We start from the raw sequence: 15784 nt of genomic DNA, 5'->3' as shown, positions 1-15784 counted from the left end.
AGGCATGGTGGCTCATCCCTGTAATCCCAGCTACTCAGGTGGCTGAGGCAGGAGAATCTCTTGAACCCGGGAGGCAGAGGTTGCAGTGAGCCAAGATGGTGCCATTGCACTCCAGCCTGGAAAACAAGAGTGAAACTCTATCTCTAAACAAACAAACAAACAAACAAACAAACAAACAACAGATCAAATATTCATTTAGCCCTTTATTTTCTATTTGACCTTGGACAAGTTACACTTTGATCTCTACTTTCCTCAGCTATAAAACAATATTATAGAATTGCTGAGAGGATTAAATGTCATATTATATATGTATAATTTACTCCAATTACTGGCATGTATTAGGTTGAACCAATTTTCGTCAAAAAGTCCTATGGGCAATTTTATATAGCTCAACTGTAGAAATATTGTAATTGTTAATATTGTCAGCTTTACATTGAGGAGACATTTTGAGAACTGGAGATAATTGATAATATACAGTTAGCATAATGCCTGGCAGAGCAGATGTTCGGTAAATATCTGTTTCCATACCATATCTTATCTCACATTTTAGATTTTTCAAATAGGACATTCATTCATTAGATTTTATAATAAGGTGCAAAAAAAAAAAAAAAAATGCCAGAGCCTAATGAAGGCTAATGTTTGAATCAACAGCTATGGAGATTCCACTCAAATTTTAAAATAAACTTGAAGTTTGGGAGCATAGCCAGAGTTCATGTTAAAAATTGACTGATACTTTCAATTTGTCTAGCCCTAATAGGATAACTTTTCTAAAGCACTGCTTTCATCCTTACCTGCCTTTTCAAGAATGCATGAGGCCTACAGTAAATCTAATTTAAAGCTACCCTATAATCCAGTTCACTGATTTTTACTCTCCAGTCCCTACACAACTTCAGTCAGGTTGGTTTCCTCACTGCCTCCTGAACTTCTATTCTTAAATCACATCTTTGTCTCCATCATAACTACTCTTGGTTTCTTAACTCATCTTCAGTTATTTAAGTCTTTTTATGTTAAGTCCCATATCCTCCACTTCTTAATAATTTGAACTCATGGTGATCACTGCCATCACCTCTGTGATTACACTTACTCTTCTTACCAAACTTTTGAAAACCTAATTACAATATGGTGTATTATTTTATAAGCCTTATGAGTTTATTAAATGAGTGTTTTTTGAGGATACAAATTTCTTGTTCTTATCCTTTTTATATTTTTTTTATTGACTGTATTTTAGTGTTACAGTGGGAAGTGTGTGTTCAGTCTCTTTAAAAAGTTGTTGGTATTTATTTGAGCTGTGTTAGTAACAACTTTTAAAAATATCATTTTAGAATTACTAAATGTGTAATTCTAAATCACATCCTCCTTAACAAAAACAAGAAGATATGCCTGTTAATACTAATTTGAGCTATAGGCTCAATGTCAAAATGAAGTCTCATAATAGTAAAAAATTGGTCAAATTATTTGGAATTTTTGATAAATAAACTGAGTATATAATTCATTATAAGCTTAACACTTATTTTAAGCTGGTTGAGTATACCTAATCTTTGAATGATTTACTCACCCACCCAGTTTTCTTTATATCCTCTTAGACTTCATAGTTACTTCTGATATCCCTTGCTTAATAATTCAGAAGTGATTTTCTCAAGAATTGTATATTTATTTTATAAAGTTGACAGTTCAATATTTTTGTGTATTTTCTTAAGGTCACGTTGATTATTTAAGTTTTATTTATTAATATATTTTTAATATACTTGAAAAGAGAAGAAAAAAATGTGTGTTTTTCTCTCTAACCTAACTTCCTTTATGAGATCCAGGCAGCCATCTGTCTTTTATAAAACATCACCTTCATAAAGTCTTTTATGATCAAAAATAACATTCATAAAAAAGCTTTGCAAAATGAAAGCTCTCTGCAATGAAAAAATAGGACAGGCGTAAATGCTGAGGCACTTTACCTCAGATATCATATATTTTTCTCATTTGAGGAAATGTTTTTGTCTCTCTTTGTGTTGCTATAACTATGGTTTCCTAAAGTAAGACCACATTTTTTTTCATATCTGCTGTAGAGTCAAGATGAGGTTGGTTTATAATTAATAATAATATTCAGTCCTAATTAATGACCCCCTAAAAGATAAATTACCCAAAATAAATTTAACTGAGTGTTCTTTTTGCAGTGACTTTGTATAACCATCACTATATTAGTGGTAACAACCATTTATTGAAAATTTAATATGCTGAGCACTGTGCTAGGTGCTTTCCATGTATTATTGCTAATTTTCATAATAACCCTATGAGGTAAGTATTATTATCTTCATTTTAATAATGAACAAACTGAGTGAAAAACCACACAACCTACATAAAACCAGAGAACCAAGAAGAAGAAAGGCTAGTTGAAATTCAAAATAGGTCTGCCTGACTTCAAAGAATGATCCGTTTTTGAAAAATCAAAACAACAATAACAACAGCTAAAATCCATTGTATTCTTATTAAGTGCCAGGCAATGTTCTAAGCTGGTATTATCTTATGAATAGATTATATTTAATGGTATATAAACCCAATTGTTCTTTAAACATTTAGTCAAAGTGATTTTCAGTTTTAGCAATATGATGGGTCATCTCATTTTCTCAATATGCCTCCTAATTATAACTTGGAGCTTTAAGCTTCTTATTGCTTCATTTCCCAAAGATCTACAAAGTAGTAATAGTACATTGATAGATTTATCACAGCTCAGTGTATTCTTTATAGTTTCTAAAATGTGCTGTGGTCACTGGGCCAAGAGAAAGTAAAAGTTTTGTTGAGATCTGACTTGTGTCACTCAAAATAATCGGCAACTAGAGTATAGCCACAATATGTATTTGTTAATTTAATACAGAAGTTATGTTATGGTGTTTAAGCCAATTATCCAGGATACTCGATTTTTCTAATAACAATGTATTAGGGAAATTCACTTTCTATGTGGAAGATTTTCTTAGCATAATGTGATTTAATAATTATGTTATTCATTATTTTCTGTTATTAGCACATTTTCTATTGAAGAATGAGTTGATTACATAATGACTCATTATTTTTAAGAAATGTATTTAAAAGGCCTGTAATGTGTTTCAGGTCATCTTTTATGGTTATGCTACTTTTACAATAAATGCTGTATTTGGAAACAAGTATATTTAACTTCACAAAGTCTCATCCTAAAAGAGACTGCTGCAGATGTAAGGACATGCTTTATATAAAGCATAAATCACGATTGCCTTTAACTGTGTGACCCCTTTGCCTCACATAACCTGAAGACCTGACCTCCTTTTGTATTGTAATAACTAGAGCACAGAACCCATAAAGGGTTTTATTATTTGATATCCAGAGAGTATGGGGGATATGGACATCAGGTAATAATGTGTGTGTGTGTGTGTGTGTGTGTGTGTGTGTGTGTGTGTGTGTGCATGTGTGTATAAAATGAAGCGATAGAGCTAAAAACCAAACTGCTAAAACTGTTAGGAGGAAAGGAAAATACCACTTACTATTAGTTAAATGACTTAAATGACTACTTAATTATAACTCAAAAGACTAAAAGTTATGTCAAAATTACTATCTTTTGACACTTCACTGTATGTATATGCCCAGTTGATAAAGTATGGTATTTATTTTCTTAAATATCTTACTTTCTGTTGCCTCCAGCCAAAGATTTTCAGGAACACAATTTCTGTTAAAAAAAAAAGTTAGATTTATTAACTTGTGATAATGAGTGAGACAGCATATGATGAGGGACTCTGTGATCTCAGCAAAAGTGTGTCAGTAGAGTCTTGATATAGGAATTCGACTGTATGAGATGGTTTGGGGAGGAGTTCAAGGAAACATAATTTTCTTCTGGATTGGGTGCTGTCAGAAAATTGGAGCAGTTTTATGATTGGATATCTTAACTTTTTTTTCTAGAAGGTGGAGGGAATGTAATATACCTATATAATTAGTGTGGAAATACTATTCACTAAGGTTGGCTGAGGTGGAAGACTCTGTCATTTTGAGGATTTGAACAGTGTTCTTGTTTTCTGATTATGACTATGGAAAGGTCTTATTTCTGTCTTATTTCAACGAGGTCAAAGAATTACCTTGCCTGCTGTTAGTTTTTAGGGAAATTGTTTATGTTTAACAGGAGACAATGGCCTATCAATTAGAGCCAGGTCTATATGCCAGGGAACTCAACAATGTAGAGAAGAGGCCTTTGGCACATTGTTTTTCAGATTTCAATAGGCTCAGCACTAAGACAGGATACCTTAAATTAGCTGTCTGCATGTGAAGAAGACAATTCACGCAACAGATACTGAAATGTTCTTAAAATAATCCAGGAGATATCCGAATAGTTTTGTTTCACAATAGTTTCTGTTATTTCTTTTCTAGGAAAATAATAAGAGTGACTTCTTGTTGACTGTATTAGTCCATTCTCACACTGCTATAAAGAACTGCCCAAGACTTGGTAATTTATAAAGGAAAGAAGTTTAATTGATGCACAGTTCCACATGGCTTGGGAGGCCTCAGGAAACTTACAGTCATGGCGGAAGGGGAAGCAGGCACGTTTTAAATGTTGGCAGGGGAGACAGAGAGTGTGTAAAGGAGGAACTGTCAAACGCCATCAGATTTCATGAGAACTCACTCACTCTCATGAGAACAGTATGGGGGAAACCACCACCATGATCCAACCACACCCACTAGGTCCCTCCCTCAACACATGGGGCTTATGGGGATTACAATTTGAGATAAGATTTGGGTGGGGACGTAGAACCAAACCATATCGTTGATTCATTTTCATTCTTCATGATAGAAACTTTCTGTCTCTCATCTCTAAATCCAAATAAGCATTTTCTCTTGATTTCTAATATTCTCCCTTATAGAGTCAGAGAAACAAACTGAATATAAAATATTAGTGGTGTAAAAGGGATATTGTAAAGTAATTTAAACCCTGCTGGAACACACTTCTATGTTCATGTCAACCCACTGGCAGATTTTCTGCAAAATGGAAAACAAATTTATTGTTTTCTTCTCTTCATTAAAATTAAGATAGCATTAATTTCAATACACTTAGCTCTGCTTTCAAGTGAAATAGCTTAAGCTTGTTTCAGATAACTTTAAAAATAACGCTGCCAAAACTGCATAACAGAACATAAAATTGTCAACGTTTGTTATCCCCAAAATCTTCCCCAAATCATGAGATTATCATACTTGAACTAATCTGGAAGAGCACTGAAGTACACTGGGGCTTATATAGAGCTTAGAGTTTATAAGGGAAGATGCAACATTATTTCTGTCCTCTGTGAGGAATACTGTGTCCTTACTTGGCAGAAAGGTTATGTGCTTGTCCTTTTTTTGGTTTGGAGAAGGAATGGCAATTTGCCAGTGTTCTGTTGTGTCTTTTTTGAAGAAGTCTTTAATAGCGCATTGAATAGAAGTAGATACATGCAGCATTCTTTTCTGGAATTGGGTTGGATGTTTCATTGCAAAGAAAATAGAAAATTAAAAATAACGAAAAAATGTTGCCAGAATCAAATCTTAAACCAGCTTCGAAAAACGTATTTGTTGGATGAGGAACCGGATATCTATGCACGTTGGAACAAAAACAGAGAACTATTTAAATAATAATCATCCTCAGAAGATAGACATGTGGAATATGATGCCCTCATGTAGTTGTTAGATAGTAAATGGTGTTTAAAAGTTGGTGGGGCATGTCAGATAAAATGATTCTTGTTTTTTATTTTTTTTATTTTTAAATTTAATTTTATTATTATTATTATTTTTTTTTGAGACGGAGTCTCGTTCTGTCGGCCATGCTGGAGTGCAGTGGCGCAATCTCGGCTCACTGCAAGCTCCGCCTCCTGGGTTCACGCCGTTCGTTCTCCTGCCTCAGCCTCCCGAGTAGCTGGGACTACAGGCGCCCGCCACCGCACCCGGCTAGTTTTTTGTATTTTTAGTAGAGACAGGGTTTCACCGTGTTAGCCAGGATCGTCTCGATCTCCTGACCTCATGATACGCCCGTCTCGGCCTCCCAAAGTGCTGGGATTACAGGCGTGAGCCACCGCGCCCGGCAAAATGATTCTTCTAAAGAGAACACATACTTAGTTCCAATATGTGTTTTTAAAGTGTGAATACCTATTTTGTGCAGCTTTTCTGTTAATGGTCATGGCTGCAAACTGTTTCTAAATGAAACAATCCATGAAAAACATGGACTAAAATATATGCACATGCGATTTAAAATTTAGATGACATAATTTATATGACTTAATCATTTCAGTTCCACCAGTAACTGAATGTGTGACCTTGTCCACCTCATTTCACTTATTTAGGTCATCTTCCTACCACCCCTTAAGGAGTCTAGGAGAAATGATTTCTAAGATTATTTCCGGTTTGTCTAGGATTCTAACCTATACAATATTGGATCTATTTGTACCAGACCTATTTACCTTCTTCCTGAGTAACCAAAGCATATATTTTATAGAGAATTAGGTATTGTGTTAATTTGATTTATTAATTAGTATTTCTTAAGTGATTTCCAGAGCACTGTGCCAAGAGTTTTGAAACCACAGACACATATATTATATAGGATGATGAAATGTGGTGCTAAACTCATGAATTTTATACTGCGACATAATGTACATCAATGTAAAACAAGGATATCTTATTTATTTTATTTTATTTTATTTTATTTTATTTTATTTTATTTTTGAGACAGAGTCTCGCTCTGTCGCCCAGGCTGGAGTGCAGTGGCACAATCTCAACTGACTGCAACCTCTGCCTCTCGGGTTCAAGTGATTCCTCTGCCTCAGCTTCGCAAGTAGTTGAGATTACAGGTGTGCAACACCACACCTGGCTAATTTTTGTGTTTTTGGTAGAGACAGCTTTTCACCTGTCCCTGCAGGTGGCTGTGCTGGTCTCAAACTCCTGACCTCAAGTGATCTGCTCTCCTCAGCATCCCACAGTGCTGGGATTACAGGCGTGAGCTACTGTGCCTGGCCAATAATATCCAATTTAAATCAGAATAGAAACAAACAAGTGGTTAGATACGTTCTGCGAAGTCACATGGGTGCTTCGAATGACCCATTCTGAGGAAGGTCATGTCAGATTGAAGTTATATGTGTATCGGGTACAAACATCATCACAGCAGAAATGCTGATGCCAATATTTGTCAAACAGGGGATGTACCCTCCCTCTTAACTGGTAATACACTCAGGCCTTATTCAAAGCACTTTATAATATTTTAACTCAATCTTGGCTTTATGTCTATTTTACAGATGAGATAACTGAAGCAGATTCTTAGCAGTTTGCCTACGGTGATGGAAGTAGCAAACAGCAGACCGAGATTTGAACCATTGGTCTGGTTCTAGAGTAAATATTTGATCAGCCTGCTTTGTGCACAAGTGTAGTTATCAATACAAACTGGATTATGTATATTTTTTATGATGTTGATTGGTTTGATAGAAACACATTCAGAAAGAGAAGCAGAGCTGCACAACGTTTAATTCCCCTTTGTTGCCTTCAATTACAAAACGTCTGATGCATCACATCTCACAGTCATTACACCCTTTTCTTTGACCAAGAAAGATGAGATGTCTCAATTTTATTCATAATTCTGTAAATAATTGCCAAATCAAAATGTCCTTTAGAAATAAGAAGTGAAAGTTAAGAAAAGCAGGAATTATTAATATTTGTTATTTATTTATGAATATCAAATATCTTGAAGAAATAGAATCCCAATTTGATATCATAGTGGTTTATTCTTATTAAAAGATAAGCTTAAAATGCTTAAAATGTGCCAGACAGTATTCCAAGTGCTTTGCATGTGTAAACCCATTTGATTATCATAACTGCCCTTTGGGATGGCATAAAATTATTACTATTTTATAAATGAGGAAAGCAAGGTGGAAAGATAAATAACTTGCCCAAGTGTTCCCAATTTTTAAGTGTTCAAAACAGGATTTGAACTCAAAGAGCCAAAGAGTCTAGACTATGTCCATACTCAAGACCATAAGAATGTGTTATATATTATACATATATACTCATTCATATATATACTTATACATTATATATATATGTATGTATACACACTAATTCAGCATTCATTCTTTCATTTCTCTAGCATTTAGTCATTCAGCACATATTTACTGAATGCTGCCATGTGCCAAACACTGGATTATGCCCTAAAGAGTTAGTAGTTAATAAGAAAAGCAAAAGTGCCTGCTTTCATGGAGCTTACATTCTGGTATAAGAAAATAGTAAACAAATACATAAACAAATATAAGAAAATAGAGAGTAAACAAATACATAATTCTTACAGATTGTGAAAATTACCAGACTGTGAAACAAAGTTAACTGCAAAGGATCAACTTTATGTAGCATTATCAGTGAAGACATCTCTTGTTTTAGTCATGTTCAAAGTTATAAAAGAGCTAGGAAGACAGATTTCAAGAAAATGAGAGACAAAAGAAAATCATATAGAACATAAAGTTTTAGCTATATCATCAAATACTAAACTCTCAAGCATTTGAGAACTCTGTTGATGGAGTAATGAAAAAGACTACAGTAAGAGGTTGTAGACAGGTTTGATTTTTTGAAATTTAGTATTAAAAATGAAGAGATGTGGTTTACCATTTTTTAAGAAGTGAGGATGATAGGCCACATGCCTATCAGTGGTACTTGAATTTTAAGTAGAGGAGATAAACTATTTTTGTTTATTTGTAGCTAAAAATATAAGCTGGTTAATAGGTGGGGGTGAAGTTAATTAGACAAAGTTAGAAATCCTTGGAGGTCATAATCAAGACTTTTAATTTAATGCATAAGTCATTTGGGGACACTATGAAGTTTTGTAGACTCTATCAGCAATTGTTTATTTAACACCCACTGCAACATAGATTCTAGTAGTCTCTTGCTATCCACTCTTGTCCTCTTCCAATTGTGTGTGTGCTTTTTAAAAATTTCTGACTACAGCCACAGTGATCTTTTAAAGGATAAATCTGACCACATTCCTCTCCAACTTAAATCTCTTTAAAGGCCTCCCATTGGTCTCAGCTTAAAATAAATGAAATCCCGAGTATAACTTGTACAGTCCTGTCTGATTTAGCCCCTGATTTTTGCTCTTTTCACTCCCTCCTCTCTCTCACCAGGGCTATCATTCCTCTCCAGAAAACACACACACACACACACACACACACACACACATACAGCCCTTGCTTCAACTAGTTAAATTCTACTAATTAATTAATATCTTTCTCATCAACTATTAGCATGTATAGAGCAGGCTTCTGTCTGCTTTGCTTACCTTTGCATTCCCAGCACCTATTATGGTTTCTGACATCTGGCACATCATAGGAGCTCAATAATAACTTATTTAATAAACAACTTAATTAAATGTGTTAGGTATTGTCAGAAATGCAAATACAATACAAAATACTTAAGCTATACATGGAACATAAATCAATACATAAAACAATTCAACACAATAAAACACTAAATGCTAAATATTGTTGTGCCAATTTCTAGGCTGGCAAGATTGCCAAAAATGAAGGTGTGGGATAGGAAATGAACATGGCAAATACAAAGGACCCAGGAAAGTTCAGCCGGATATAGCAGACATCTCATGTGAGGGATTGGTGAGAATTAGGGTAACGATCTTGCTTTATCTAAGATGATAAATCAATCTGTAGGCCATTAAAAAAAAACGCTGCAAATTGATAACAGGGAAATAGCAGTGACAAAATGATATTCCAAATGAAGTTTATTTATCTATAAATCTGGGAGACAATGTGTCTTAATTTTATAGTGGAACTTGGTTCAAATTCTGGCTGTGTGAATTGGGCAAACAATTCAGCCATTATGAAATTTAGTATCTCTTTTGGTAACATGAGTAATTTACACATATTTTGATGTGGCATTTTATTGATTAATGAAAGAGGCATGTAAAGGAATTTTCAGAGTCCTTTGTACACAGTGGATTCCAGATAAATACTGCCTTACATCTAGTGAAGTGAATGTAAGAAGGGTAGTATCAGGGAGACACTGAAGGTAAGGAACACACTATAGGCCAATTTAATAACACAGGCGTATTAGTTTACTTGGGCTGCTGAAACAAAGTACCACAAACTGATGGCTTCAAAGCAATCTTTGGCATTCCTTAGCTTATAGATGAATCACCACAGTTTGAGCCTTTATCATCATGTGCCGTCCTCCCTGTGTGAACATCTCCGTGTCTCTTTTCATTTTATAAGGACACTAGTCATATTGAATTAAGGTTATCCCCATAATTCTATACAACTTTAAGTTAACCAATTACGTCTGCAACAATCCTATTGCAAATAACATTTTTAGGTTCCAGGAAAGGCATGAATTTTAGGTGAAACTATTCAACCCAGTACATCAGGAATGAAATGGCAGGAATCTAGACTGAGATGTTGGTAGCAAGATTGGAAACACGTAGGACAAATCATAAAGTTATGTTAAAGAACATACTAGTAGAGATTGATGAAGTTTGAAAACAGAATTTCTGTGAGCTGCTTACGATTGAAACTTTTGTAGTGCTTGGCCTTCAAAAGTTAAAAGAGAAACAGATGAAAAGAGGTTTGTTTGTTTGTTTTTCATTATTGCTTTCTCTTTTACTATTTATTCAAAATTACCTAGTTCGACCTTGAAAAGTATTTTAGCCAGATCTTGCCTATATTTCAATGTGTAGCATTCTCTGACACTCAGTTGTTTCTATTTCATCCCCACTGGCAATTTTAAAGTTGGGAGTCATCCTAGGGAAGACTGTTGAGAGGTTGTTTCCCTCCTGAAGAAACCTACACTCTGTCAGTTATCAGCAAATATTAGTTGAATTGTAAGTATAGTGACAAGAACTAATTCCTGGATAGTGAAAAAGGTAGATAAACAAATAGCCTCTGAAAGTCTACATAGGGACCCAATGAACAAGTATGCAAATAAATGGAAAATAACACACTTTGAACAAGTCGTGTTTACATGTGCCACGAAAAGGGTTCTGTGATTAGAAAATAACAGTGAGGGGTGGGAAAGGGAGGCGTGAAGAGATCACAAAAGATTTTTAGCCTGGCAATATAGAATTGGGAATTGAGACACAAAGTCAGAATTTTAGCCAAAGGAATCAAGGGAATCACTTAGGTAACAATGTAGAAAGTTTATTTAAAGGAAAGTTTGTTCAGAATTCAAATTTATAAAGTTGATAAGAATAGAATTGTTCTCCTTGAAATAGAGTTGGGAGGTAAGGAAATTATACCTCAGACCCTCCATGGGCTGACAGTGATCCCTTAACTTTTAGGGATACATTTTATAAAACTGACAGTGATAGGAAAGAACAGAGAATAAGACATTAGCTTACAGCACCCACATGGTCTTGGAAAAGTAACATAATAACTCTGAGCATCATAGTCTTCTTTAGTAAAAAATTACAACCTTTGATCTTTTAAATCCTGCAACTGAGTTATCTCGGTCATTCTCAGCATATTCCACAGATGATAATAGTCATGGATTCCACATAAAAAATGTTTCTTATTTAAAATAATAAAACAATTTGGGATTAGCATGAAGATTAAAATAACTTCACAGGAAAGCACAAGCAAAATAATACAGACATGAGCATCTCTACATTTCTGTAATTTCTGAGTTGATCTCTATTCTATGATAAGACCAGTCAAAATCTTCTCTAAAGCATAGTCTCAGAAAGATTTCTCTGTGTAGGGCTCCCCATGTCTTCTCCCTTTTTTCTTACATTTTTGGCATTTCTTACAATTACCTTTTACCTTTATCACTGTACCCCCTTTAAGTAATAAGTTCAGGAAAACAATTTTCAAAATTCCTAATTACTATCCACCAAACATTTTATGAAAAATCTGGGTTATACTTTATGCTATGGAGTTCTTTCCCAGCAAGTCTTTCTTCTCTAGCAGTAACTCTTCTGTACAGTGGTGTTTTACTTGCAAATTAACATCCATGCACAACAAGTGCTTTTATAAACAGGCTAAACTACTGGAAGGAAGATGTTTGAAGGGACAGATAACAATTTGCAGAAGAAAATTAAAACACATTTATTTTTTGTTTCATCTCTCTAGATCTACATTTTGAAAAGTTTTTCTTTTATTTATCCTTAGTAACCTGAACATTTATTAGCCAATTAATCTCTTATAAGTAGCTTTTTGTTGGATGATGATGAATTAATGATTTTATGCTTTGCCCAAGTTTTTGTTCAAGTTTTATCCTCCACCTGAAATGCTCTTCTCCTCAGGATTACTCTTTAGAACTGGAAAAATTTTACTCCTTCTTTCAAGTATATCTCATTCTTTTCCTACTGTAGGAATCTTCCTGACCTGGTCTAGTTGATACTCTTCAATGCTCACATAATACTTTTTTTTTTTTTTTTGCAATAGGAGTAGTGTTGAATGCACTTTGAAATTAGAGGATATACACTTCAATTTTTGTCTATGTCCTATACTATTTGTGTGGTCTTGTATAAGCTACTGTGTCTTTTGAGTCTCATTCTCTTTATCGGCACATTGAGTACATAAAGAACTTCTAAGTTTAAGTAGTAAAAATAGGCATATAAAACAATTTGCCTCAGATGTTATAATAGTATAAAACATGTTTCCTGAATGAATATGAGTATAGTACATTTTTGGAAGACTTTAAGATAAAAAAAGACTTCAATCAAGCAAAGGATTTTGTTGTAGATTTTAGATATCATGTGGGGATAGTAGGCATGAAGCTTGGATTCATAGAGACTTTGTCATGGTGGCCTTTCAATTACAAATTGGATTACAAATGCCAATGTTATCCAATAGGATGACCTGTTCAAATGATATAATAATTAGAAACATGACATTTGACAAACAGACATCTTATAATTATATTAAAGTAGCATGGTGAGACAAGGCTCTGGAGCCAGGCTACCTAGGTTCAAACCTCAGCTCTGTCATGTTATAGCTATGTGATTTGGGAAAACTTTTAACTCTCTTTAACAGTTTTCTTTTTTAAAGAATGGGGGCAATTAAGAAATAGTAACATAAATTAAATAAGAATTTTTTTTTTTTTTTGCGAGGATTGAGTTAAGTATTTATAATATTGCCTGGAATAAAGTAAACACTGAGTATTTGTTTGCAATTATTGCTGTATGCCATGCACTTTGCTAAGGGTAAGTTCAGGGGATTCAGTGATGTGTATTGGGAAAGATAGGCATTGAGCAAGTAAGCAAACATGAATACATGATTCCAAATTGTGATCATGCAAAGGAGGAAAAAAACAAAGTGTTTTGAACCACATAACAAGAAGGACTAGAATAAGGGTAAGAAATAAGGAATAAAAAGTAAGCATTGTTACCATGGGAAAATATTTTGTAATGTTGTAGTATATTTTTAAAAATAAAGATGTAATTGAAACTTGATAAATTATGTAATTTATTTTTATTCTTTTTGAACAACCTTTGATGATTTTCTTGTTTTTTTTGCATATGTGAATACATGTAGCTGCTCAAAAAAGGAATAAACACATTGTTTATTTTTATAGCCTATCAACTAAGGGTGTGCCAACCTCCACCACCTGTACCCAATGCTGAAATGTTGACGGAAGATGATGAATTTGAAATAGGTAAAGGCTGTTAAATTATTTTCAAGGAAAACATACAGCTGGCAGAACTATTTGCTTAAAAATAAGCCAAAATAAAGAATAGTAATAGCCTGACTTGAGATCCTCATTCCCTGTGTTGATAGAGATTATTTAGAATTTTTAAGAAGGGAGAGGAGTGAAAAGAGGAAAGGGAATATTAGAGAAGAAAAAGTAATTTTGTTTTTCTGGAATGTACAATTAGAAAACGTATTAAAATTTGAACCCGTTAACTTTACTCTGATGGTTCTTTCCAAACTGTTATTTTGCTGCCTTCTGACACTGTAGTTCTAACCTTTGTTCTTTGAATTCAGACCTATGCCTGACTTGGCAGAATGAATGGTTTGTAGGGCATATTAGAAGTCATATTTCATTTTCATATCTTGGAAAATGCTTAGTCGATTCTACTCAGTTTAATCATAAAGTTGGTTTAAAACTGAGTTGGAAGTTCAACCCAAATAATTAATGCCACACAGTTTCAAAAAAATTATATACGAAGACATCTTAATGTTGCCATAGTAAACTTTTATTATTCATTATTATTATTATATTGATTTTGGTTGAAACACACAAAGAAACTATTAGTGACCGATGTAACTTTAATTCAGATACAAAAGCAATAAATAGAAAGCCTTCTAACTACTTGCTGTATTTTTGTTGCCTATCTCACCTATATCAACTAAATTATTTCGTTATGACTATTGCTTATATCCAGTCAGCATGCACCAGTACAGAGGGAATGGCAGTTCACTTTTGCCTTCGGTCCTCATTGATCAATGACTATTATATACTGGTTTTTCAATATTTTGAATATAACTCCTACTTATACCTAATAACATTTTTATACTGATTGAAAATAACTAAAGGATAAAATATTCTCTTACAATTGAAATATTTATTTTTATCATCACCTTGTTGCTTATATGAAACCTCCCCTCTTTTTTTTAATAGGTGATATTATTAGGTATCAGTGTCTTCCAGGATTTACTTTAGTTGGTAATGCAATTCTGACGTGCAGATTAGGAGAACGACTGCAGATGGATGGAGCACCTCCAGTTTGTCAAGGTATTCAATAGTTCTTATGGTTATCTATTTCTAAAATATTTGCTTTATGTTTAACTTAATATAGGTAAGACTGAGAAAAATCTGTTTATATAAATAAGAAATATTTAACTGGAAGCAATGCTATAAGTTTTATAACTCATATGTGCTATTTCATTTAGAAATAATCCACTGTTCATCAGATTTAACTCTAAACATCTTTGATTCTTTCAAGGGTAAATTTTTCTGGTTTAGCATGAAGTCCGTTCAACTTACTCCAATTATTTTGCTCTTCGGGGTGGGAATGGAGGTGGAGAGAAAGGGAAATCACTTAAAATAAAGGTTTCAATGTTGATTGCTTTTACTTAGAAAGAGCTTCCGATCTAACCACTAGACTTATTAAACTTTATTGAGTACCTGTTATATAATGAGGATCTGAGGAAAAAAAGCAAATAAACAAGCAAAGTAACAAAAAATAAATAAATTTTAAGTGGCCCTTGCTGTGGATGTGTCATGGAAAGGTACTATGGCAGTCATACAGGGGATAGCAGTACAGTGTTTAGGGAAAGAGACCAGGAAGCTGTAGATTCATATAATTTTTAGCCACTTATGGGGCAGGGAAAGCTTGGTGGAAGCATTGTTGCCTGAGTCATGAGATACAATTCCAAATGACAGTGAGACTTATTCTGGTAGAACAGAGCGAGAGAGAGGGTGGTCTAAGTGGCAGATACATATGCAAAGATAGAGAAGTGAAAAACAACAGGGCATGGACTTCAAGGATTCACTGCGTTAAAAGAGTAAGGCAAAGATAAACCTTGAATGATGTGCTAAGCTGTGATGTTCAAAAAACATTTACTCTTCATTTGTGTAGCCCCTAGGCCCAGAACAGAGCCTAACACACAATTATCATAAATGTTGATTAAGTTGAATACAATTGAGTTGTATTTTATTATTCTTTCTAGCTTTTTTTGGATTAATTCCTTCTTTGGGATTAATTCCTGAGAATACTGGAAATCTGTTTCCTGTGCAGTATCTTAGCTGCTATCACAAGTCTAAAGTAACTTCTGATTTTTATTCTAAACATATGATAATTGAAAGCCTTACAAGAAGATAAAAAGAT

General features: G+C 33.9%; 1 protein-coding gene across 1 annotated transcript in view; it reads left to right on the top strand.

Annotated features, from left to right (window-relative positions):
- Window positions 1-15784, top strand: part of CSMD3 (CUB and Sushi multiple domains 3) — a 1224761-nt gene that overhangs the window by 1113726 nt on the left and 95251 nt on the right. Inside the window, exons 46-47 of the mRNA XM_015145899.3 lie at window positions 13528-13608; window positions 14575-14688. Coding sequence (XP_015001385.2) covers window positions 13528-13608; window positions 14575-14688 — 195 coding nt within the window. The remainder of the gene's footprint in view (window positions 1-13527; window positions 13609-14574; window positions 14689-15784) is intronic.

This window comes from Macaca mulatta, chromosome 8, assembly GCF_049350105.2.
Source record: "Macaca mulatta isolate MMU2019108-1 chromosome 8, T2T-MMU8v2.0, whole genome shotgun sequence".
Taxonomy (NCBI): domain Eukaryota; kingdom Metazoa; phylum Chordata; class Mammalia; order Primates; family Cercopithecidae; genus Macaca; species Macaca mulatta.
The sequence above is the reverse complement of the archived record's forward strand: the minus strand, read 5'-3'. Positions and strand labels throughout refer to the sequence as shown.